The 25,404-nt window shown below is 23.8% G+C and overlaps 5 protein-coding genes across 8 annotated transcripts; 3 read left to right on the forward strand and 2 right to left on the reverse strand.

Annotated features, from left to right (window-relative positions):
- Positions 1 to 73: 73 nt before the first annotated feature.
- On the reverse strand, positions 74 to 6,157 carry LOC122848352 (nitric oxide synthase, salivary gland). The gene is made up of 20 exons (XM_044146364.1): positions 5,607 to 6,157; positions 5,387 to 5,523; positions 5,040 to 5,294; positions 4,827 to 4,968; positions 4,532 to 4,683; positions 4,290 to 4,464; positions 4,116 to 4,217; positions 3,736 to 4,028; positions 3,247 to 3,564; positions 3,032 to 3,175; positions 2,663 to 2,967; positions 2,503 to 2,581; positions 2,242 to 2,435; positions 2,010 to 2,179; positions 1,731 to 1,941; positions 1,557 to 1,644; positions 1,371 to 1,495; positions 1,143 to 1,288; positions 850 to 1,041; positions 74 to 778 (listed from the first exon to the last, which is right to left on the reverse strand). Exons 1-20 carry the CDS (start codon positions 5,712 to 5,714, stop codon positions 662 to 664), a joined length of 3,453 nt encoding a protein of 1,150 aa, XP_044002299.1. The 5' UTR covers positions 5,715 to 6,157; the 3' UTR covers positions 74 to 661.
- Positions 6,158 to 8,742: 2,585 nt separating this feature from the next.
- LOC122849385 (chymotrypsin-1-like) lies at positions 8,743 to 9,986 on the forward strand. Its single transcript, XM_044148080.1, has 4 exons — positions 8,743 to 8,821; positions 8,904 to 9,208; positions 9,503 to 9,757; positions 9,843 to 9,986. Exons 1-4 carry the CDS (start codon positions 8,770 to 8,772, stop codon positions 9,984 to 9,986), a joined length of 756 nt encoding a protein of 251 aa, XP_044004015.1. The 5' UTR covers positions 8,743 to 8,769.
- A 353-nt stretch (positions 9,987 to 10,339) lies between these two features.
- Positions 10,340 to 13,808, forward strand: LOC122848376 (uncharacterized protein PFB0765w-like). The gene is made up of 15 exons (XM_044146424.1): positions 10,340 to 10,489; positions 10,652 to 10,866; positions 10,946 to 11,109; positions 11,183 to 11,376; positions 11,457 to 11,728; positions 11,803 to 11,966; positions 12,058 to 12,169; positions 12,242 to 12,499; positions 12,561 to 12,950; positions 13,010 to 13,087; positions 13,170 to 13,232; positions 13,301 to 13,342; positions 13,409 to 13,516; positions 13,607 to 13,681; positions 13,761 to 13,808. The coding sequence occupies exons 2-15, from the start codon at positions 10,672 to 10,674 to the stop codon at positions 13,806 to 13,808; spliced, it is 2,163 nt and encodes a 720-aa protein (XP_044002359.1). The 5' UTR covers positions 10,340 to 10,489; positions 10,652 to 10,671.
- Positions 13,809 to 13,826: 18 nt separating this feature from the next.
- On the reverse strand, positions 13,827 to 16,767 carry LOC122848398 (glycerol kinase). Of its 2 annotated transcripts, none has more exons than XM_044146455.1 (8): positions 16,424 to 16,767; positions 16,157 to 16,307; positions 15,822 to 16,080; positions 15,212 to 15,753; positions 14,881 to 15,134; positions 14,577 to 14,782; positions 14,376 to 14,507; positions 13,827 to 14,310 (listed from the first exon to the last, which is right to left on the reverse strand). In XM_044146455.1, exons 2-8 carry the CDS (start codon positions 16,226 to 16,228, stop codon positions 14,228 to 14,230), a joined length of 1,548 nt encoding a protein of 515 aa, XP_044002390.1. In that variant the 5' UTR covers positions 16,229 to 16,307; positions 16,424 to 16,767; the 3' UTR covers positions 13,827 to 14,227. The 2 variants fall into 2 exon arrangements, with proteins under 2 accessions (XP_044002390.1, XP_044002389.1); XM_044146454.1 differs by having other exon boundaries at positions 16,157 to 16,318; positions 16,424 to 16,638.
- A 205-nt stretch (positions 16,768 to 16,972) lies between these two features.
- LOC122848348 (vigilin) lies at positions 16,973 to 23,257 on the forward strand. Of its 3 annotated transcripts, none has more exons than XM_044146354.1 (5): positions 16,973 to 17,048; positions 17,280 to 17,347; positions 18,447 to 21,316; positions 21,383 to 22,171; positions 22,248 to 23,257. In XM_044146354.1, the coding sequence occupies exons 3-5, from the start codon at positions 18,554 to 18,556 to the stop codon at positions 22,521 to 22,523; spliced, it is 3,828 nt and encodes a 1,275-aa protein (XP_044002289.1). In that variant the 5' UTR covers positions 16,973 to 17,048; positions 17,280 to 17,347; positions 18,447 to 18,553; the 3' UTR covers positions 22,524 to 23,257. The 3 variants fall into 3 exon arrangements, with proteins under 3 accessions (XP_044002289.1, XP_044002291.1, XP_044002290.1); XM_044146356.1 differs by lacking the exon at positions 16,973 to 17,048 and adding an exon at positions 17,055 to 17,206; XM_044146355.1 differs by lacking the exon at positions 16,973 to 17,048 and having other exon boundaries at positions 17,055 to 17,347.
- The last annotated feature ends 2,147 nt before the right edge of the window (positions 23,258 to 25,404 follow it).

Consider the following 25,404-nt stretch of genomic DNA (forward strand, 5'->3'; position numbering starts at 1 on the left):
TATCATAAATTTAATTATCTGTAAGATTTAAATATTGAATTATGGAAAAAAAAAGATGGTAAACAATTTATAATCCAAGGTAAAATATATTTATTTAGAATTTATTTCATTGTTTGGGAAAAAAAACAAAAAAAATAAATGAAAAATTTAAAAATATTCCATAATTTTAGAAAAAAAAAATTATATTTGTTGAAATTTTTACATCAAATACATGTTTAATTAATTTTTAATAATAATTAACATTTAATTATGATTTTGAATAATGACGTTGTTTAAATTTTATAATTTTTAAATTATTAATTTTTTTTTCAACACATGTAATGCATATCACAATTTTTCTAAATGTTTTTAAATTTTTTTTCTACTTAAATTTTGTGCGATTGACATGAATAATAAATATTTGTAAATATGTATTATTTAAATAACAATACCATATAAAATATAGTGCAATAAAATTATTAATTATATAATATTTATCATTGAATAAATTGATATTATAATTTTTTTTTATTAAAGAAGATAAAAGTTTTATTAATTTATTATTTTGATTTAGAAGATATGTTTTTTTTTTTTAAATTTCAAGTTCAATCAGAAAAATAAAATAATTGTAATAATTTTTTTTTTTAATGATGAACAAGTAGATTAATTAATTTTAAAATATTTAATTTAAATTTGGCTCAATTGCAAGACGATTTCTTGCTGTTTCTCTGGAACGATTATGAACCTCTGCAGTTCTAAATGTTATTCCAAAAATATCTTCATGATATCGATTTTGATCCTGGGGATATAAATAATTTTTATAAGAAAAAATTACATCAATTTTTAATGTTTTAATAGACAGAAGTTTACCCGAAGTGATAACATGTATGCCTCAACCTCCTTATCATTCATTTGGCCATGTGTTTGAATAATTTGCTTTAATGTTTGATAAACATCTTCAGCCATCGTACAATCACCACAAACATAAAAATGTCCCATTTCATAAACCAGCATGTTAAATATTTGTGATGCCTCAGCGAGTATTAAATCTTGTACATACGTCTGGCAAAAAATAAAAAACAAATAAACACACAATTATTCACTTGAAAAAAATTAAAAACTAAATTTTATAAATTTATTTTGTTAATAATTAATAAGCTCACTTTTTTATGACCAACTTCACGTGATAACGCAAGAAATACTTTATCCAAAACACCAGCATCCATCATATCTTGTTTCTCTTTTCTATAAAGATCTAAATTTTTTTGTCGACATCCAAAAAATAGCCATATTTTACCAAACTCTTGAGCTGAAATAAAAATTTATTCATCAAAATTAAATTAATATAAATTAAAGATAAATATATATATATTTTAAAATAAATTACGTACAATTATCAAGTTGTTTTTGGGCATATCGATGATGCCAAAAGCCTCTAAATGGAGCAATACCAGTACCAGGTCCAACGAGTATCATTGGTGATGATAAATTTGGTGGCATATAAAAGCTCGATGCACTAGAAATAATTAATAATTTAATAAATAAATATTTAAACTAATTAAATTAATTTTAATTACCTGCGAACGAAAACATAAAGTGGCTCTCCATCATTAATTTCATTAAGATAATTTGAACAAACACCATAATGAATTGGCCCAGTTCCATCTGATAGAAAAAACAAATGAATTATTAAAATCAATTGTAATTTAAAGGCGAGTATAAATTAAATTAAATTAAATTTAAAATTAAACCTTGTGATTTATATTGAACAATGGCAACTGTTAGATGAATTTGTCCTTTGTGAATAAGTGGTGATGATGATATACTGTAAAATCTTGGTTGAAGTGTTGTTAAATGTAAAACGAAAAGTGGAGCAAATGGTTGAACTGATGGAAATTCTTGTAATACCTCCAATACATTTGGATATTTCCAGTGTTTCCAATCTTCATATGCTGCTGAGTCCTATTTTGAAAAAAGAAAAATAATTAAATAAAATGTAATAACTAATTTATGTATTTATTATTATTTACTGTTGCTAATAAATTAAGTTGAGCTTTTTCTTTTTGATTTGTTGCTATTGATGCAAAATAACGTAATAAATTTGGTGTTGGTGGTGTTGTTATGTCCAAAAATCTTGTCAACAACATTCTCAATGAATTTGGTGAAAATTTTTCATGTGGTACCCATGTTTTAACAGTTCCTTTAATTAAAAAAATATACATATAATTTTATTGTTGAAATGAAATAACTAGCTTTATTTACCATTTGGTGTGTGTGATTGTTTTTGAGTTTGAAGTTCCATTGGAGTATCAAAATTCATTGTTGGCTCAAGTCTTTCAAGAATACCCTCGACTAATTCAATTTTATTACAAGCAAATACTCCAAGATGATCACCAGGTTTGTATGGTATTTCCATACCTGCAAGATCATCCAATTCAAGCAATAAAGTTGTTGCTCTGTAAATTAAAAACATTAATACATATTAAGAGAAAAAAAAAATCAATTGCTTAAATATTTATTTACCCAGAATCATCACCACTTAGATCAGTTTTTTTCAGCATGTTGCATGTTGTAACATTTCTATTGTGACATTTATTCAAAGCTAAATGACAAATAGAATAAAATAAATATTATTTACAATTTTCATTGATGATGAATTTAAATAAAATAAAAAATACAATACATTTGGCAATTGGTTGTGGATCAGCTTCAATAAATCTAACAGTTGATGGTGTCAATGCTTCAGATCCAAGTGATAATGCAACTTCAAGTAATGTATCATCATCATCAAGACAAAATGTTTCACATGCAACAGTAAATGTATCAGCAGCCCATTTTCTAAATGCCTGTTCTTGACCACACATTTCATCACCCTGTGATAATCTTAATAATCTTTCACCACCCAATTCACCAAGTAAATTATCAACATAATGACCAAATGCACAAAAATTTGGATACGCTGATGAACCAAGTGCAAATACAGCAAATCTTTAATACAATATAAATTTATTTGAATATTTTTTTTTTTAAATTCAAATATAAATTTAATTACCTGACATTACTGAGTGGTCCAAATGTATCTTCATTTTGTGATTCAGTTGTTGAACCTCTCAATGAATCTAGTCTATCTAATTTTCTTGAATTACCAACTTCAGTTTGACTGTTTGCTTTGATGAATGATTTCGATGTTGCCAAACTTTTTTTGTAAAAAAAAAAATAATAATTTTTTATTATTTATAGTGTTTATTATAATGTATAATTAATTACCTTATTTTATTTTCATTATTAGTATATGTTTCATTCATTTTCATTGCATAAAGATTTTGTGCAAATGCTTCACCATTTTCTGGTGGATCACCATTACCAAATGTTGATGTTATTACAAGTAGTAATGCTTCATGTTCAATATTACTAATATCATATTCAGCCATACTTAATACTTGTGAATGAAATGCATGACCAAGTAATTCACCTAATTTTTCAGCATACATTTGTGATGTACCAGTTTCAGTTGCAAATAATACTGTTGCTTTTATTCTACGTGATAATGCACGTCCAAATAATTTTGATGTAAATTTAACTGCTCTAAAATAATAATTTAATTTTATTATTTATATATATTTTTTTATGATTATATTTATTTTGAATGTCATGATTAAAATCATAAATTTATAATAAAAAATCAAATGATCTTGAAATTAATTTTTCAATAATTTCGAAATTTAATATATAAATTTATATTAATTATTTATTTACCTTGCAATTTGTTTAAAATGAAATTTTCTTCTTGGTTTTTTACTTGTTGATTTTTTATCTCTCCCTTTTTTCCATATATGAGTTCGCCATGCTGGATCCTGTGCATCATATGATGGTTTTAAATGATAAAGTGCCATTTCTTGATGAAATACTGGTGTTGCTGAACCAGATAATGGTGGTACAATCCATAACCAATCAGCTGGACAACCTTTTCTAAGACGCATTTCATTTTCATAATGTTTCATAAATGATTCTGATGCTGTATGATGATCAACAATTGTCACATTTTTTATCTATGAATAAAATTAACATAAATGAATATAAATATATAAATTTTAATTATGTATATTATTAATTTAATAGTTTAAACGTGATAAAACCTGAAAGCTATACAATACAGCAACATTTGCTTCAATCATTGCTTTGTCTTTCCAAAGAGTCATTGATGTTCTTGTATCAAGACCCATTCTCGTTGCAATTTCCTGGATAATTAAAACACACATATTAACCCTCACATAATGGCTAATTTTAATAACAATAAAATTTTAATTTACTTGAAGTAGATTGTAACGATTAACATCACACAAATCACGTGCACCAATTTCAGTGCTCATGTACCATCCGTTAAATGGTGCTGCTGTAAATTCAATACCACCACAATCAAATACCATTGATGATACAGCTGGTACAGCAAACCATTTCAACTGCATACTTTCAAACCATTCATATCTAAAAATTAAATAATTAAATATATTAATTATAAACAGTTAATTGGTATTTCTATTTAACAACTTACGTTGGATGTTTTATTGGTATTTCAAGAACAAGCTCAGCTGGTATATCGAAATAATCTGGATCATGTCCATTTGCTGATAATACAAGTGGTAATATATCAAAACGTGTACGAATACCAGAACGTGGTCCTCGCCATCCCAATTTAAAACACATCTAAATTAAAAAATATCAAAATAACATTTTTATAAATCAAATTATACAAATTAATTTAATGATAGTAATAAAAAATTAATAGTTTATTAATTAGTAATAAATTGCTATATATTAAAATGTGTTTTTTTTTATTTTTAACTGACCTCGGTAAATTCAACACTTGCTGGATCACCAAGTATACTACCATCTTTATTTTTATATCCAGCATAGCCAATTAATTGTGTATTCCAAATTCTATAATCATGTTTACCATCAATACGTTGAGGAAATACAGTTATTGCTGATCTAAAATTAATAATATTAACATAAATAATTAAATTAAATTTATTAGTTATTTTTTTAGGGTTTTTATATACCTTATATTTCCTTTGTTTGTACCATATTTAATATGATTACATATTGCCTCAAACATTCCACTTGTTGTTGTTACATAACGACAATCAAATACTTGAAGTTTTGACCATTGTATACGACCAATACAACGTGCTGCATTTCTCCATGCTAATTTTGCACCAAATACTAATTCAGTTTCACTCAATTGATATGTACCAGTTGCTATAACTTCTTTTTGTACACTATCCCAACGTGATTGATGAGCTTCACTATTTAATCTTGTTTTTTTTTTTTTTTTTCATTAAAAAAAAAAGTATTATGATTAATTTTAGTCAAATAAATTATTATTATTTATTATATTTATTATTACCTTCGTATTGATGTAAAATATTGCTCCAAAAAATCTTTAGCATGAATTAGTAATTCTTCTTTTTTACGTGGCTCTGAACCGTGAAATGGAAGGGTCATTATACTTCCAAGACAAACTTGACTGGAACATTGTGTTTTCTGTATATATTTAAAAATAAAAAATTTATTCACATTAATAAAAATCAATAGATAAATTTTAAATAAAATTAAAAAATACATACCTCAGTACCCCTGGGATTTAATGAATCAAATGCCTCTGTTTTGTGAATTAAATTTCGCAATTTTGTTGGTTTTTTTTGTACAACTGTTGTCTCTTGTTGGTCCTTCATTATAATATTGAAATAATTAAGAAGACTATTTTAATAATTATATAAAAAAAAATACAATCAAAGAAAAATATTATATTTTTTTTTTTTTCTAATCAATAAATTATTATCTTTCTGGTTTTTCCATTCCGTTTTCATTGGAGTTTCGAAGATGACTGCGTTATTGTACAAGCTGTACAATAAAAGCTCCGGAAAATATATAATAATAAAATAAAGAATTTTCACACTGACAGATATTTCAAGTAACCAATAAGAAAATTATTCTCTGTATTGTTAAACCAATGATGGATTTTTCCGTGAGTATTTTCCACCAATTGGAAAATAATTCATCCCTACTGTTGCAAATTTCAACATTGGAAAAGCTTTGATTACTTCAAGTGGGGGTTGGATTATGTAAAAAAATATGTAAAAAAGATAAAATAAAAAAAAATTACAACCAAGAGGGAGAAGAAGAATACACAACTGAATCTCACATGCGCCAGATTGTCTCATTGATTTACTCTCCAGGATTGTAATACATTTTAGCCGGAAAAAAAAATAAAAAAAAATATATTTACATATAAAAATAAATAAATAAACATATGAAAGAAACTACATAATTATTTAATATTATTTAAATTTTTTAAAAACAATTAAGATAAAATTAAATAGAAAAAAAATTTTTAACTATTCAAATTTAAATGAATAATTAATTTCTGTTTCTTTTTTTTTTCATTTTTAAATCCTTTGTTATTTTATTTCTATTGTTTTATTTATATATTTTTTTTTTTCTATTATAAGCTTTTGAATGTAAATTGAAAAAAATAAATGAAACTATTATTATTTCTTTGTTTAAATAAAAAAAAATATTATGGATAATTTAAAGGAAAAAAAAATTCTGCTTGTGGATTAAAAAGGAAAAAAAAAATGAGATATAAATGTTTTAAAATAATCAAATATTTACTCTGTATTATCTTGGATGAATTTTAATATGATTATAATTAATTTTTAAGTAAATTATCAATATAAAAGATGTCATATAATTAGGTCATGTTAATTGAATAATCGTATTAAAAAATTAAATTTTTTAAATTAAATTTATCATATGTCAAGTGTGTCAAAATATAGTTTAAATTTATTTTTTCTTTCATCTAAAAAATAATGATATTATTCAAATTAATAATCATGCTATTATTAATTTATTGTGAGTTAATAATTAATTATTGCATTACCTAAAAATCCAAGCAAAAAAAAAATTCTATTTAATTTGAAAATTTTAATTAAACCTTTTTAATTTAAAGAAATTATTTTATTTTTTTGTTTTCAAACTAGCAAGTATTTGTAAATTACCAAAAAAAATAATCGGCGGTGAAAATGCACAAATTGGTGAATTTAAATTCATGGTATCAATTCGTTATAATAACATTCACATTTGCGGTGGAACAATAATCGAAAAAAATTATATTCTCACAGCAGCCCACTGTGTAAGATTAGACAACATAGAAATGAATCATAACATAAAAATATTAAGTGGTACAATTGATTCCATAAATGAAAATACAGGTGTTATTCATGAAATATCACTAATTATTTATCATTCAAAATTTGATTTGCATAAATCAAATACCAACGATATAGCTATTATCAAGGTAAAAAAATAAAACCAACAATATTTACTGAAAAAAAATTACAAGCTTTTATTTTATTTCAGTTAAAAAAACCAATAATTTTTAATTCATATGAAAAGCCAATAAATTTACCATCAAAAAATGATGCTCATCATTTGGATAAGCTAACTGTTGCTGGTTGGGGATTGACAAGTCATCCTTCAAATTATAATCATCCTCGTTATCTACAAAAATTAACAATGACCATTGTCGATAATAATTTATGTCAAATAAATCATACTAAAAAAATATATGATGATCATATTTGTGTTATTGGTGATGATAAACAAGGTCTTTGTATTGTAAGCTGTTTTATTAATTTTCATTTTGGCTGTGTCATTTAATCAGATTATTTTTTTTTTTGGCAGTACGACAGTGGTGGTCCATTGATACTTGATAATAAAATAATTGGAATTATATCTTGGGGTCGACCTTGTGCTCTTCATGGAGTTCCAGATGTTGGTGTATCATGTTGGTATCATTTATCATGGATTAATAATGTTCTTAAAAAATTTTCAAATAATTATTAACAAGCTCAACGAATAATTATTTTATTATAATTTAATTAATTGTAAAAAAAATTTTTACAAATTTAGGTAAAAGAAAAAAATTGTATAATTTAATGTTACCAAGAAAATATAAAATAGTTTTATATATACATGATGTAATATAGTAAATGTTTTTTTTTTTTTTTTCTATTAATTATTATTATTATTTTGTATATTTCCAAAAATCAAAGGAATGAATGAATTTATAAAAAGTTCATTCGCCTATTTTTTTATTTCCCACAATATCAATCTCATCATTAAATAGAAAAAAAAAAAATAAATAAAACTTGAAAAGGCGGTTTTTAAAAAATTCAAATGTATAATATAACTGGATCTTCCGGGCCCAATGAATCACTTTATTTTATTATCAAAAACTTATTCATTTTATTGACCTTGACTTTGTACATAGTGAATCTTCAAATAAAGCCTCCCATGAATATTATATATTTTCATAAATTATTATTCAAATATTACCATAAATTTGACATCATCTTGAAAAATAAAAATAAAAAAAATTAAATAATAAAAATTGTATCTGTTTTTTTGTTAAAATTTCAATTAATTAGAACAGTAATTAATAAAAAAAAAAAAAAAAAAATACATATATATTATTTTAGTTAAAAAAACAAAATCATTTTACTATACTGACAAACGATGATTTGTTTTTTTTACCATAAAAATTATCATGATAGTAAAAAAAAAAAAAAAAATAAATAAATTTACATTAGTCAACATGGAGAATGGTCAGGTATATAAGACGTCTTGAATGATCATTCACACCATCACACCATCACGATAACTACCTTTGGAAAGATCAAAATAATTGTTTTTTTTTTTTTAATTTTTTTTTCTAACATATTTAAAATGAATTTTTTAATTAAATTTTTAACTATAATTTTAGCACTGGTATTAATTGGTAAGTTAATCATTTTTTTTTTTTTTAATTTTCAATTAATGTATAGTATTGTAAATTAATTATTTTTTTTGATATTTAACAGTTGATTGTAAATCACCGAGAAAAATAAAATCAGGTTTAAGAGCTGGTTATAATGAATTTCCACATCAAGTGTCACTTCGTTTAAATGGTAAACATATTTGTGGTGGAAGTATAATTGATACATGGCATATATTAACAGCAGCACATTGTGTTGTTGGTGAACAATATACTGGTGATATTAAAATATTAAGTGGTACTGTTGATCAAGTCAATGCACATACTGGTCAAGTTCATGATGTCGCCAGGATTGTTTATCACAAGGATTTTAATGCAGCTTTTTATGAAAATGATATTGCTATTATAACGGTAATTAAAAAAAATTAAATTACATTTAATTGATAATTTAGTAAAAATTCAAACATATAATTGAATGATAAATTAAATTTACAGTTTAAAAGAAAATTTTTTTAATTAGTAAATTTACAGTTCAAAAGAAAATTAAATTAACTATTGAATGAAAAATTAAATTAAAAATTAATTAAAAAAATTAAGTTCACAATTGAATATAAATAATTAAATAAAAATCATTAATTCAATTAATGATAAATTATTTTTAATTAAATAAAAATTATTAATTTAATTTTTTTCATTTAATTTTAGTTGAAATCACGAATGGTATTTAATCAATATCAAAAACCAATAACATTATCACGTTATGATGTACCAATTGGTACACCAGTTGTTGTTAGTGGATGGGGTTCACAAAAAATAAATTCAGGTTTAAATTCTCAATATTTACAAAAATTACATACTAAAATAATAAGTAATGAAGAGTGTCAAAAACGTGATGGAAAATTTACAATTGGACATGAAATTATTTGTGCAAGAAAGAGTCAAGGTTACAGTATTTGTCAAGTAAGTTAAATTTATAAAAAATCAATTAATAAATAAAGAAATATATTTTTAAAATTATTAATTAAAATTTAATTAAAAATTAAAGGGTGACAGTGGAGGTCCATTAATTTACAAAGGAGTTCTCATTGGAATTGCAGCTAGAAGTTTTTGTGATGGTGTACATCCTGATATATTTACACGTGTTTCAAGTTATATCAAATGGATCTCATGGAATACATCAACACGTTAAATAAATAAATAAATAATAATAATAAATATTCATATAAAAATTGTATTTTCATATTAAATAAATGTAATTAACAAAAAAATTTTATTTTTATTTCACTCGAAAAATTATTTAAACTTTTTTCATTTCGAAATTTCTTTTTTTCTAATGACCAATGATGGTTGAGATAAAATTATTGTAATATTTTTATTGGTTAATTATATCACGTGACAAAAACAAATGATCTAATTCGGCTGTTTAAAAAAACGGACACATTACTGCCCCCCTTTGTTGTGAAAAAAAAAAAAAAAAAATACATGACCAACGGGCATTTTGCTCCAGTTTGCTCCATTTTTTATTAGCTGTTTTGGCAACACCATATACAGCTCTCATTATTGTTTATAAAATTAATATATTATCAATTAAAATTCATATTAAAATCATTGTCTTTAAGCATAGTAATCATCACGGATTCATCAGGGATCATAAAAAATAAATAACATACTGAAAAAATAATAAAAAAAAAGGTGAGTAAAATTGTTTTTTTTTTCTTGTCATTTTGAGTAATTAATTTGTTAATTATTATTATACAAATAAATGAATAATTGATTAACATTGATATTTATTATTAAAATTGTGTGGCCATTATTTATTTATGTGGGTTTTTCTTTGTTGACAAATATATCCAGATTCATCAACATCAACAGTCATGAATAAGACAACAGATGTTGATTCAGGAAAAAGAAAAGCATCACAAGAACAGCCTGAAGGCTTGAAAGATCCAAAACAACGTAAAAAAAATTCACAAGTATTATCTGCCAACCGTAACACAAGTAATACAATCGAAAAACTTGTGTCATTTTGGACAGCTGGTGGTAATGTTCATCCATTGTTAACCCAAGAGGTAAATATATATTTTTTTTAAATCTTTAATTATTATCAGGTTTTATTTTGGTTATTAATAAAATTATACAAATTACCAGGGAACAGATAATATGAAATTAAAAGAAGCTGAAGATAAATTTCGTGAAGCTGATAAAATTGTAAATGATCTTCAAAAAAAATTAGTTGCATCTGCTGGAAATGTTACTAATCTTCAAATTGCATTGAAGCAAGAAGAAACTGAAAAAGAAACACTTGTTCAAAAGTAATTTAATTTCATATTAATTTGATTGATAATTATAATATTAATGATTAATTTTATTTAATTAATTTTCTAGAATGAATTCAACATGGGAATTAATCAGAACAATTACTCAACATGTTACATATGCAACAGATACACTTCATGAATGTCAAAAACACACGACATATTTGACAACAACTTACAATGATGTTATATTAAAATTACGTGGTGATAATGAAGTTTTAAATAAAAAATTAACATCAATTGCATCTGATCGTAATGCAAATGGTATTGTATTTATTTTTATATTTTTAAAAAACAAATTAATTAATGTAATTGTTTGTTTATTTGTTGATTTTTAATTACAGCTGAAAATGCACTTAAAAAATTGGCAATAAGAGAAACTGAAATTGAAGAATTAAAAGCTAAATGTGAAATGATTGAATGTCATCTTTTAAGTCAAAAAGAATTAGCTCAAAATGCTATTAATGATACTGAAAAATATAAAAAAAAAATATATGAACTTGAAAATTCAGAAGAATTATTAAAACAAAAAGTTCAAGATCTTGAAATTAAAATATTAAATGAACAGAATAAAGTTGAATCAATTTGTGCATCACAAAAACAAAAATGGAGTCAAGTAATTATATAATACTTTTTTTTTAATTATAAATTTTATAGTATTGTTTTTAATTTTTATTATTTATTGTTTAGACACGACACAATTATGAATCTGAATTATCAGCATTGAAAGCTGAACTTGAAGAGACAAGATGTACCATCAGTAATGTTAGAGGAGAAAGAGAAGAAGTTTTTCATATTTTAGCTGAAAAAGAAAAAGAAATTGATTCATTGGAAAAGAAAAATAAAACATATAGGTATGTTGAATTTAAAATTAAGGGAAATTAATTATTTTTTTTGTATTTAAAAGTACTATTTTAATCAAATACATATTATTTTTTTAAACAGTAAAAAAATTGAGGAACTTCAGAGCAACATGAATGATACATGTAGCAATTTGGAACTTTTTAATAATCAAAAAAGTATATGGGAAGCACAATTGAAAGAGAAAAACGATGAGGTAAAAAAAAATATATACATTATAGATAAAAAATTAATTTTCTAAATGGCAAAACTTATTTATAAATTACAGATTTGTAAATTAATAAAAGATTTAAACTCAGCAACTGCTGAAAAAACAGAGCTACAAAATCAAATGACAAAATTGAATGAAAAATTTAAAAATCAAGCTGAAGAAAAATTAAATTTACAAACAACATTATCACAAAATTCAAATTTATTAAATGAATCATCAAAACGTGTTGAGGAATTAACAAAAAGTCTTGAAGAAAATGAAAAATTAAAAAAACAAACTGAAAATGCATTGACACAAAAAGAGACAATAATAATGGTAAAAAAAAAACTTTACAAATTAAAATTTGATATTAAAACGAAATAATTTTTGATTATAGGAATTGGAAAGAAAATTAAGTCGTTTAGAAGTTCAACATGAAGAACAACTTCACAAAGAAACAGTAAAATACGAAAAATGTATGAATGAATTGAAAAAGCTAAAATCAACATTAAAAACATCAGAGAAAACTGACACAACAATTCGTACTGAGAATGAAAAATTAAAAGAAAAAGTTGAAGAATATGAAGAAATATTAAAAAAAGAAAGATATGATATGGCTGAGCTGATTAAAGAATTGAAAAATTTACGATCAGAGTGTGATTCATACAAAATAATAGAAAAAGAAAATAATGTAACTGTTAATAAGACAAATGAATTACAAAGAAAAGTAAACGACATGATGAATTTATTAACAGAAGATAAAATTAAAACAAGATCTTCTGTCAAGGTAAATAAATAAAATTTCATCATCAAAATTAATTTACTAATAATATTTTAATTTTACAGATTCCATCGAGTCCAAATCCAAGTATTAAAAATACTCAAAACAAAACTTCATCTCCATCACGTGTTTTTCTTTCAGAGGTAAACTAAAATTAAATTTAAATTATATCAGTAACTAAATTTAAGGCAATTAATATTTTGATTGTTTAATTTTATTATTTAGGTGAAAAAAAATAGTCAAGAAGTTCAAGAAAAAAAATACAAGAAAAATGCTGAAGTAACAAAGGTAAATTATTATTTATGAATAGGTTTTTTTATATTTCATTTAACAATTATTTAATTTTTCAATAATAGAATCGATCAGCAGCTTCAAAACCAAAAGTGGTATCTGTTGAGGTAATTATCTGATTGAATATTAATTATATATTCAATTTGTTTACTTAATTTTTTTTGTTTCCATAGACTGTTACGACAAAGCCAATTTTAAGAAGTTATAAAAATTCAAAGTCACCAAAGTCACCTAAAAAAGCTAGCGTCACATGGAAAACACCAAAAGAAGATAAATCAATTGTTATTATTAAATTCATTTTTTATAATTATTATTGTATTTTTAGTCTTTAAATTTAATTAATCATTCGATTTTTTTTTTTGCAAATTTAGGCTTTGAACGATAGTGAAGATGAATTTGATAAAATTGTCACCTCAGTCAATATGGAATTGCCAAATTCTCAAATGGTATAAATAATTTTGTTAATTAATTAATTTTTTAATCAAATAATTTTGTTTAAAACATTTAAAATTTTTTTTTTTAAAGGGTACACCTGGAAGAAAGTTTTTCAAAAATCGTCTCTCCCAACATTAATATTTCGAAAAAAAAATATATTTTTCATTTACTATTTTCAACTTTTTATTTTTAATATTATTAATTCAATTTGAACAATTTAGAATAAATTCATAATTTTATTTTTAAATAATTAATTTTATCACAACTATGTGAATTGAAAAAGAAAAAAAAAAATTTTTAAATATTATTAAATTACTAATTTTAATATCATTTCCAAAATAAAATGTTAACAATTAATGTTATTAATAATTTAATATATCAACATTTGATGGATAAAATTTTCTGTTATCTAAGTACATTGTTAACTTTTTAAATATAATTATAATATATTGTTTTTATAAATTTATTTAACGTCTTTTTAACTTTCCAAATTTATCAATAAGTAACCTTAGTCAAATTGTCAATTGACTTGTATAATTATTCAAAAAAAAAAATAATTATCCTTCTAAACTTGATGATAAATCCCATTTCATGGATCTTTCCACAGCCATTTTCCATTTTGAATAACGAAGATCTTTTTCTGCAAAAAAAGAAAAGACAAATATTAAAAATTGATTATAAATTTTATTTATCAAATCAATTTACCATCTTCATTAATTTGAGGTGAAAATTTAGTCATTTGTGATGGTTCAACATCACTAATATCAATAAGACCAGCACCAACACCAGCAAGTATAGCAGCACCAAGAGCCGTTGATTCAACCATATATGGTCTCACTAAAATATAAAATGATTAAATTATTAAATCAAACTAACATAATTTCGTATTCAAAATTAAATACATACCAACATTAATACCAGTAAGATCAGCTTGAAGTTGCATTAATAAATCATTAATAGTCATTCCACCATCAACAAGAAGTGTTGATAACTTTGTACCAGAATCTTTAACCATTGCATCTAAAATATCTCTTGTTTGAAAACAAACAGCTTCAAGTGCTGCTCTAATAATATGATACTGTTGTGTATCCTCAGTTATACCACAAATAACACTAGAAAAAAAAAAAAAGATAGAAAAATCATAGACATATTATATTAATAGCCATAAGAAAGATCAAGATTTTAATATTGATTTATTTATGTTACGTACCCACGAGCATCTTGTTGCCAGTATGGTGCATAAAGACCAGAAAATGCTGGTACAAAATAAACATCACCAGAATTTTTAACACGTTCAGCAAGTTCTTGTGTCTGTGATATATTACTCATCATTTGCATATTGTCTCTCAGCCAACCAAGCGCTGCACCAGCAACAGCAACTGATCCTTCTAATGCATATACTGCTGGATTTTTACCAAATTTATATGCAACTGTTGTTATTAAACCATGAGTTGAATCAACTTTCTAAATGATATCAAATATTATTAATTCATATTTAATAATAAAATAATAGTAGAATCAATAAAATGATGTTATCTTACATTACTTCCAGTATTGTAAAGTAAAAAACAACCAGTTCCATATGTTGCTTTAGCTTGTCCAGGTTTTAAACATAACTGTCCTAATAATGCACCTTGTTGATCACCAACACAACCAGATATTGGAATTCCAGCTAAACAATTTGGTTGTTCAATATGACCATATACTTCAGAACTTGATTTAATATCTGGTAATATTGTTTGTGGTATTTTAAAAAATTTAAGTAATACTGGATCCCATTTAAGTGTTTCAATATTCATTAACATTGTTCTTGATGCATTTGATACATCAGTAATATGTAATTTTTTATTTGATAAATTATAAATAATCCATGTATCAATTGTACCAAATAAACATGTACCAGCATCAACTGATTGTTTTATTTTTGGTACATTATCAATTAACCAACGTATTTTAAGTGCACTAAAATATGGTGACAATGGAAGACCACAAAGTGGCTTTAAATAATTTTTATTACGTGTTTTATTTGGTACAGAATCTAGTACTTCATCCATTGTTGTTGTTGTTCTCATATCCAACCATACTATATACATTTAATTAATATTAATATTATTTTATTTATTTATTTAGGTAATTTTTTTTTTTATTTACCAATTGCATTGTGAAGTGGTTCACCAGTTTTTTTATCCCACATAATTGTTGTTTCACGTTGATTTGTAACACCAACAGCTTTAATATCTGAACTATCAATATTAAGTTCTTTTAATTTTTCAATAACTTTATTTATACATTCATAAACTGCTGTTAATATTTCCATTGGATCCTGTTCAACCCATCCTTCTTGTGGATATTTTTGTTTTATTTCAATTTGATGAGATGTTATTACTTTACGTTTTATCACATCAAATATCTTGATAACAAATATTATTTTATTTTAGTAATTAATATAAATATTTTTTTATAAATAAATTTAATTAATAACTTACGAGGAATCTGGTACTGCTGGTACCCTCATCAATAGCACCAATGTAAAATGGTTTTTTAATATTGTCTGGCATTGCTGATAATTAATAATTATTATTAATTTTTATTCAATTTTATAAATTCAATGACAGCCTATGCTCAGCAAACTTTGACCTACGATCAACCTTTCATTAAATTCTCTTATCATTTGGTTATATAATTTTTTTAAAAATAAAATAACAATCATATTTGAAAAGTTTATTATTAAATTCATTTAAAATTATACTTACTCATCAATTATATATATTTTCAATGTTTATTTGATCATCATTAAATGAGTAAAAAAAAATATTGTTGTTATTTTATTGACAGTTAAATCAATGACAATGACACTGACAATACAAACATGTGTCAGTTTTTATTATTTATTATTGACACATTTATTGACGAGAAAAAAAAACTTATAAATTTTGCAGAGAAGAAAAAAAAATATTTACTAAAATCGATTAAATTTACTGCCATTTTTTTGTTGCCAAATAATTTATTGTTTTTTTCTCTCGTCAAGTTTTCAAGACTGAATTTTAAATTTATATTTTAAATTATAAATTTTTCGATAAATTATTTAGATAAAACTATTACCTAATAGCTCAAATAACATTAATAATTTTTTAATTAATTTTTTTATCGTTTTATTGAGACAAAAATAAATTTAAATAAAAAAATCACAAAACAATATGGCGTTTTACTACCGCGGTAATTCGAAATATCCCTATACAATTTGTGTATAATTTTTTTTTTTATTGTTTATTATTATTATCATCATCTTGTTATAATAATCATCAATATAAAAAAAAAGAAAAATTAATCTACACACACACAAGCAGTCGCATAGTTGCATTTCACTTTGCGTTACCGGTAAGAAAAGTCGTGGTTTCTCTCGTTGTTGGTTTTCTCTCAACTTGGTGACTGTTGGTGACCAGAGAAATTAAACCAACCATTTTTCATTCATAAATAAAAAAAAATTACACATATATCATAATAATAATAATAAATCATTAATGCATTTGGCAATTGTGAGATTAAAAAATAAAAAAATCTTATCTAGTTTTTGAGTTAATCTGTGATTTTTTAATAATTTATTTACAGGATTATAGCAGTAAACTGGCGACGTAATAAGCATTCGTTGCTCCACCGGACTTCTCAAATACGGTAGAGTAAGTATCATCATTAATTTTTTCCTCATTCTTTAAATTTTTTTATTTTATCAATCTTCCCCGTCATCATTAACTGTAAATTAAAAAAATTCAAGCTACAAATTCTTATCACCATCAATTAGTTGTTGGAAAAATTTATTTAAAAATTTTCTCGTTGAAAATTAATTAAATCAAATCATTTTTTTATCGGGCTACTATTCCAAGGTACTTTTTTTTTCTTTTTTTTTTTTTTTTTTTTGGGAAGTTAAGGACGTGGCTCTGAAAGAGGTTACCATTCTTGTGACGTGCCAAAGCGTGATGTGAGAATACAGAATCAAGCACACCATTCCATATGGTGCTTCATTAAAATATTATTATTAATTTATCAATATCATTTTTATAATTAATGTTATTTAAAAATTCAACATGATAATTTTAAATATGTCAATGAATTAATTATCTTGTAGGTTTATTTTTTTATAAAAAAATATTGCAATTTTTTTTTTATTTTTCAATTATTCATAAGAGAAACAAAAAATAAATTATCATTGTTAATGACCTTTGTGTTGGTGGTATGAAATGTCATCGACATTTTTGACATTTATCCGTCAAATTGAACAAAAATTTATTTTTATTAAAATCAAATTTTTTTTTGAAATAATTTTTTATCAGTGAATTGTGATAGTGATACTGAGTGTTGAGGTCAAAGGCATTTATTTTTTTATTTATAATTTTTTTATAATATTATTTGTTCTTTCATTCATCGTTGTTATTTTTTTTAATTTTTTTTTTTTTTAATTTTTTATTTTATTTATTTGTCCCTTTAGAAAATTTTGGTGTTTTAACATTTGGGTGTGTCTAATCCCAGCTCTTATTATTATTTTTTTTTGGTTTAATTAAATTATTAATTTGAAGCTTGTTTATTCAAGATGAACAATAATAATATTTAAATCCAATCAAGTGAATTAAAAAAAAAAAAAACAGCGTATAATTAAAATTAATATATAAAAAAATTGAAATAATAATAAAATAAAGTTTAAACAGTTTGAAAAACAGACACAAATATTTATTGATAAAATAATTAATAATTTTTTTTTTCTTTTTAATTGATAATTTTCAGTTCTACTGTAAAGACAAAGACTCGGCTCGACCCCAGGTTTATTTCTCAATTGACAAGTAATAGGAAAAAAAAAAACTAGGAAAAAAGGAAAAAAATAAAATTAAAAAATGGAGGAAGAGCAGCAGCAGCAGCAGCAATTATCAATGGAAGAAGGAACTGCATATGAACCACCAACATATGACAAAACATTTCCTGAATTGCCTGGTTCAACAGCATCATCAACACCACCACGTCCATTTCAACCACAAAATACACCAATGAGAGTTGGTTCAACAATGGTTACACATGTATTTCATGTACCAGCTGAAGAATTAAATTCCGAACGTAATAATAAATTTGGTGGTGGTGAATCAATGCGTACGTGTCAGTCAATAATGAAAGAGACACATGCACATATTGAAATATCAGAATCTAAAAATCAAAGTTTAACATTTTTATTAACTGGAAAACAAAATGAAGTATTGGAAGCACGTCGTAGAATATTATCAACATTTCAAACACAAGCTAAAAAAGATATAACAATACCAAAAGAACATCATCGTTGGATACTTGGTAAACAACGTTTACGTTTAAATGAACTTGAAAAAAATACAGCAACAAAAATAATTGTACCATCATTTGATTCACAAAGTAATATTATAACAATAAATGGTACAAAAGAAGGTATTGAACGTGCTGAACATGAAATTAAAGTAATATCAGATGAACAATCAAGAAAAGCATTTGAACGTATTAATGTACCAAAAATATATCATCCATTTATACGTGGTGCATATGATGAAAATTTAACTAAAATGATAAATGATACTGGTGCTAGAATAAATATACCACCACCAAGTGTACAAAATGATGAAATAACAGTTGCTGGTGAAAAAGATGGTGTATTAACAGCTAAAAAAATAATTGAAGATATATATTGTGATATGGAAAAACGTTGTGCATCAGTATCAGTTGAAGTACCAAAATCACAACATAAATATGTTATTGGTCATCGTAATTCAACAATATCAGAAATATTACAATTAACTGGTGTATCTGTTGAAATGCCAAGTAGTGATTCAACAACTGGTACAATAACATTACGTGGACCACAAGATAAACTTGGTCAAGCACTTGATAAAGTATATGAAAAAGCAAATAGTGTTAAAACAGCATCAATTGAAGCACCATCATGGGTACATAAATATATTATTGGACGTAAAGGTATTAATATTAAAAAAATAACTCAAGATTTGCCAAAGGTTAATATTGATTTTACAGTTAATGTTGATAAAATTAAAATTGAAGGACCACCACAAGATGTTGAAAAAGCTAAAGAACAACTTGAAAATGTTGCACATGATTTAATTAATAAATTAACATTTGTTGAACTTAGAGTTGATCCACGTTTTTATAAACATATTATTGGTAAAAATGGTGCAAATGTTAATCGTTTAAAAGAAGAAACAAATGTTGTTATTAATTTTTTTGATAATGATGGACAAAATGTTATTAGAATTGAGGGTAATCAAGCTGGTGTTTATGAAGCTGAATTAAAATTAATGGATATGGTTAATAAATTAGAAAATGAAAAAGAAAAAGATATTATTATTGATCATCGTCATTTTGCATCAATAATTGGTAGTAAAGGTATGAATATTGGTAAAATACGTGATAAATTTAATTACGTACAAATAACAATACCAGGACCAGATGATAATGCTGATATTGTTAAAATACGTGGACCAAAATTAGATGTTGATCAATGTCATAAATATTTAATGAATCTTGTTAAACAACTTGATGAAGCATCATATTCAATACAAATTCCAATATTAAAACAATTTCATAAATTTGTCATTGGACGTGGTGGTAATAATTTACGTAAAATACGTGATGAAACAGATACAAGAATTGATTTTCCATCAGAAGGTGATGCTGATGAAGTTATAACAATAACTGGTAAAAAAGAAAATGTTACACTTGCACGTGATATGATACAAAAAATTCAAAATGAGCTATCAAATACAATTGCTGAAGAAGTACAAATATCACCAAAATATTATAATTCATTAATTGGTACTGGTGGTAAATTAATACATTCAATTATGGAAAATTGTGGTAGTGTTATTATTAAATTTCCACCAGCTGATTCAAATAGTGATAAAGTTATGATACGTGGTACAAAAGATGATGTTGAAAAAGCTAAAATACAATTACTTGATCAAATACATGAACGTGAAGTATCTAGTTTTACTGATACAATTAGAGCTAAAACAGAACATCATAAAATTATTATTGGTAGACAAGGTGTTAATATTAAAAAAATACGTGAATTAACTGGTGCACGTATTATATTTCCAAATGAAAAAGATAATGATAAAGAATTAATAACAATTATTGGTAAAAAAGATTCTGTTGAAATGGCTAAAAAACAATTAGAAGATACAATTAAAGAAATTGATAATCATATTGAAGATGATATTATTATTGATCAAAAACATCATCGTCATTTTGTTGCTAAAAGAGGTGCATTATTAAATAAAATAAGTGAAGATTGTGGTGGTGTACAAATATCATTTCCACGTGCTGGTATTGATTCATCACGTGTTACAATAAAAGGTACACGTGATGCTATTGATGCTGCTAAACAAAAACTCATTGATATTGTTAATGATTTAGAAAGTCAAATAACTATTGAATGTGTTATGCCACAAATATATCATCGTACTGTTATGGGTTCAAGAGGTTCAAAAGTACAAACAATAACATCTATGTTTGATGTACAAATTAAATTTCCAGAACGTGATACAACAGGCAATGATGATTCAAATCATAATCAACATCAACAACCACAACAAGAAGATGAACAACAACAACAACAACAAGAGGTAAGCATAACTTGTTTATTTATTTATTTATTTAATTATTTATAAAATTTATAAACATTATTACAGACTAATGGAGAAAATGAAAATGGTGAAATAAAAGAAACACCAGCATCAGATATTATTTATATAACTGGTAAACCAGAAAATGCTGAAAAAGCTAAACAAGCCTTACTTGATTTAGTACCAATAACTGAAGAATTATCAGTACCATTTGATTTACATCGTTTAATTATTGGTAAATCTGGTAAAGATGTTAAATCATTAATGTCAAGATATGATGTACATATATTTTTATCACCAGCTGAAGAAAAACTTGATTACATTAAAATATGTGGTCCACCATCAAATGTTAAAGAAGCTAAAGAAGCTATACTTGAACGTGTTGATGATCTTGAGGCAAAACGTATTGAACGTGAATTAAAATCATTTGAATTAAAATTCACAATTGATCCAGAATATCATCCAAAAATAATTGGACGTGGTGGTGCTGTTATTAAAAAAATACGTACTGATCATGATGTACAAATTAATTTTCCACGTATTGGTGATAATGATGAAAATACAATAACAATTATTGGCTTTGAAAAAAATGCAAATGATGCTAAAGATGAAATTATGAAAATTGTTAATGAACTCAATGATTTATGTAAAGAAGAAGTACAAATTGATTCAGCAGTACATTCACGTTTAATTGGTGCAAGAGGTAAAAATATACGTAGAATAATGGATACATATAAAGTTGAAATTAAATTTCCACGTAAAACTGATGCTGATTTGGATCTTGTTACAATTATTGGTGCTGAAGATAATGTTTTAGATGCTAAAGATCATTTATTAAATTTAGAACAAGAATATGTAAGTGTTGTTGTTTAAATTTATTTTTTTTTAATTGAAATTTATTATTTACTATATTATTATTTTATTATTTTAGCGTCAAGATTTGGATGACAGATCATCACGTTCATCAAGAATGAGCAGAAGTGGAAAAAGAGATTCAGATAATTCACTTCTTGGTGGTAATGGTGGTGGTAGTAGTAATGGTGCTGATAATGACAATGGTTTTGTCGTTAAAGGTGGACCCTGGGAACATGACAAGCCAAAAATTGCACCAGACACAGCAAGTGTTGCTGATTTTCCAACATTTGTTGGGCATGATTCAAATCAGATGCCAATGACTGCACCTGAAGGCCCATGGGGAAGACGTTAAAATTATCTTTTAACACATAACACACTCTCTCACATACACACACACACACACACAAACACAACACACAAGAAATAAAGAAAAAAGAAAAAAAAAAAAAAAGGTAACGTTCCTCTAACAATAAAATTGTTTGAGAACAATAATATTATTTGAAAGAAAAAGTTGATTTTTCTTTCAAATGTGAATCTATTGCTGATGCTGCTGCAAATTTGAAAATACGACCCTGGCTTATCTCACTGGACACTCATTTAACATATTTAAAATAATTAATATCTAAAAATAAAAATCTGGATGTATAAAATATGAAAGAAAAAAAAAAAACAATTAATCCGATTTTTAAATGTTAAATAACAATTTATTTATTTATTTATTTAATTGTTATTTAACTATTGTTTATAGTAAATTTTTTTTTTTTTTTTTATGTTCCATGTATCTGTAACTGCAATGCATTCCAGAAATACTCGAAATGTCAAATCGATTTTTATTTAATTTTTTAGTGACGGTTAAGAAAATGAGAATACATTTTTTTTTTTTTTTTTTAATTGTAATTATGTGTTGCTCTATATATACCTAAATATATATTTTTTTTTTTTTGTCATTTTATTTTTGTGTTTTTTTTTTTTTGTTAAATAAATCATGCCTTCCAGATACAGATATATTGTACTTAAGATTTCAAATAAGAATTGAATTGTTTTTGTGCAATTTGTGCTAATTAAATTTCTATTTTTTCATATCACCCAATTTTTAATGATCAAAACAAAATATGTTAATTTTTTTTCTTAATTGTACTATTTAACATTATCCCAGTGTCAAAAAAATTAACACACAAATTTTATTATGTTTTTTTTTTGTACATGAAAATCTAATTTTTTATTCAGCCTCCACATTTTTATTTTTTTATTTATTTATTTAACTTTTCAAAATTTCATGCCAATTTTGAGCTCAGGAATTTTAAATTTTTTTACCATTAACGAGCAAAAACGTGAGCCAATATAAATTGCCTCAAATTTTTTATATATAAAAATAATAATACTGTCATTTTCTAATAATCTTATTGAAAAAAAAAAAAACAAAAATTATATGAACAAGAACATAACGAATTGAATGAACAATAAATATTTTAATTGGATATAATATTTTAAATAATTTTATATATTTTAATACAATAGAATAATTTATATATTTGAATAAAAGCCAACAAAAATTAAAATAAACCTGAGCTAAAATACAGTTTGAAAGACATACAATTATAATATATATCTATAAATATATATCAGTGGAGGCCTTTGAAAATTCAAAATGAAAATAATATCCTCGAGCCAAAATAACATTTATCTTTTTGTTAAAAATAATTTTAAAAAAGGCACGACTGAGTCCACAAAAAATTATCTTAAAATTATAAATTAACTAATAGTTATTAATATCATTTTGTTTTTAAATGAAATATTAACTGATAATTTTACAAAATGCATAATAAATGAAAATAAAAAAAACCATAAAATCGAGGCCAACTTAGATAAGGAAAAAAATTAAAAAACAACCAGTTAATAATAAAAATTGTAGAACAAATATTCAATATAATTAACGAAAAATAATAATAATAATTAATTAATAATAATAGTAATGAAAAAAATTATTTTGTTAAAAGTGCCTTGTCTATTTTCTTTGGGGACAGCTCATTTTTCAATTGTTGGAGGAATGTGAATATAATAATAATTATGTATAATAAAATTATAAATATATTAATGAAAAAGAAAAAAAAACAAATAATCAATCGATTTAAATAATAATAATAATAATTGATTAAATTAAAAATAGTTAATAAAAAAAAAAAATGGTAAATGAATTTAAAATATTTATCTGTGTAATGGAAGATAAATTAAATTTAAAAAATAATAGAATATTGCCAACATAGTATGCCACGAATATATATTAGCAAAAAAAAAAAATTATAAATTAAATAATAAACAAAATACAATAAATAAATCAATGCATAAAAAAAAAAAAAAGAATAAAAAGACAAAAAAAAAAAACGAAAAAAAAGGGAGAAAAAAATTCACTTATATTTTTTAGATTTACAGGAATTTTTATAAGCCTACTTGTACGATCGACCTACATGTTTATCATCGCATTTTAAATTAAATAAAAAAAATTATATATTTAAATTGTAAGAATTTTTAATAATAATGAAAATTGAAAGAATTTTTTTTTTTTTTGCATCAAAATAAATAGACAAATAATATCAATAATTTTATTTTTCTTGTAATAATAAAATTTTGTGAAAAATAAATTTTTAATTAATTTTAAATATAATTTAATATAATTAAGTAAAAAAAAAAAAAATTTTGAATGGAAATTATAAATTATGCATGTATGTTATAATTATTATAAATAATTCTCGCATTAATTATTAAGCAAAAAAAAAAAAATAAATAAAAAACAATTATCACACGAAATTATTATGACTTTATTATTATATCATTTATATTTATTTAGGAATAATAAATAATAATCAGTGATGGTTTATAAATTGAATAGATGATTTAGATAGTTAACATAATTTTAAAACAAATTATTAGATAATTTCATAACAACTAATTGTACAACTATATAATTCATACAATGAATTGTCGTTTGATCAATACAACGGACCCTATTCTACACTGTTATCTAAGCCAGTTAGGATGATGGTCTACACTCTCATCTAAGAAAAAAAAAATAGACGGAGAAATTCAAAGTCTACGAAAAAAAAAAAAATAATCACGGAGAAATTATAAAGTAGACGGAGAATTTGTGGAGAATCACAGAGAAATAACGATAAAGTGACAAATGAATTACTGAATGGAAAAATAATTTGTTGGGAACATTGCTACGATAAAATTAT

The sequence above is a fragment of the Aphidius gifuensis genome, linkage group LG2 (genome assembly GCF_014905175.1).
Source record: "Aphidius gifuensis isolate YNYX2018 linkage group LG2, ASM1490517v1, whole genome shotgun sequence".
NCBI lineage: Eukaryota > Metazoa > Arthropoda > Insecta > Hymenoptera > Braconidae > Aphidius > Aphidius gifuensis.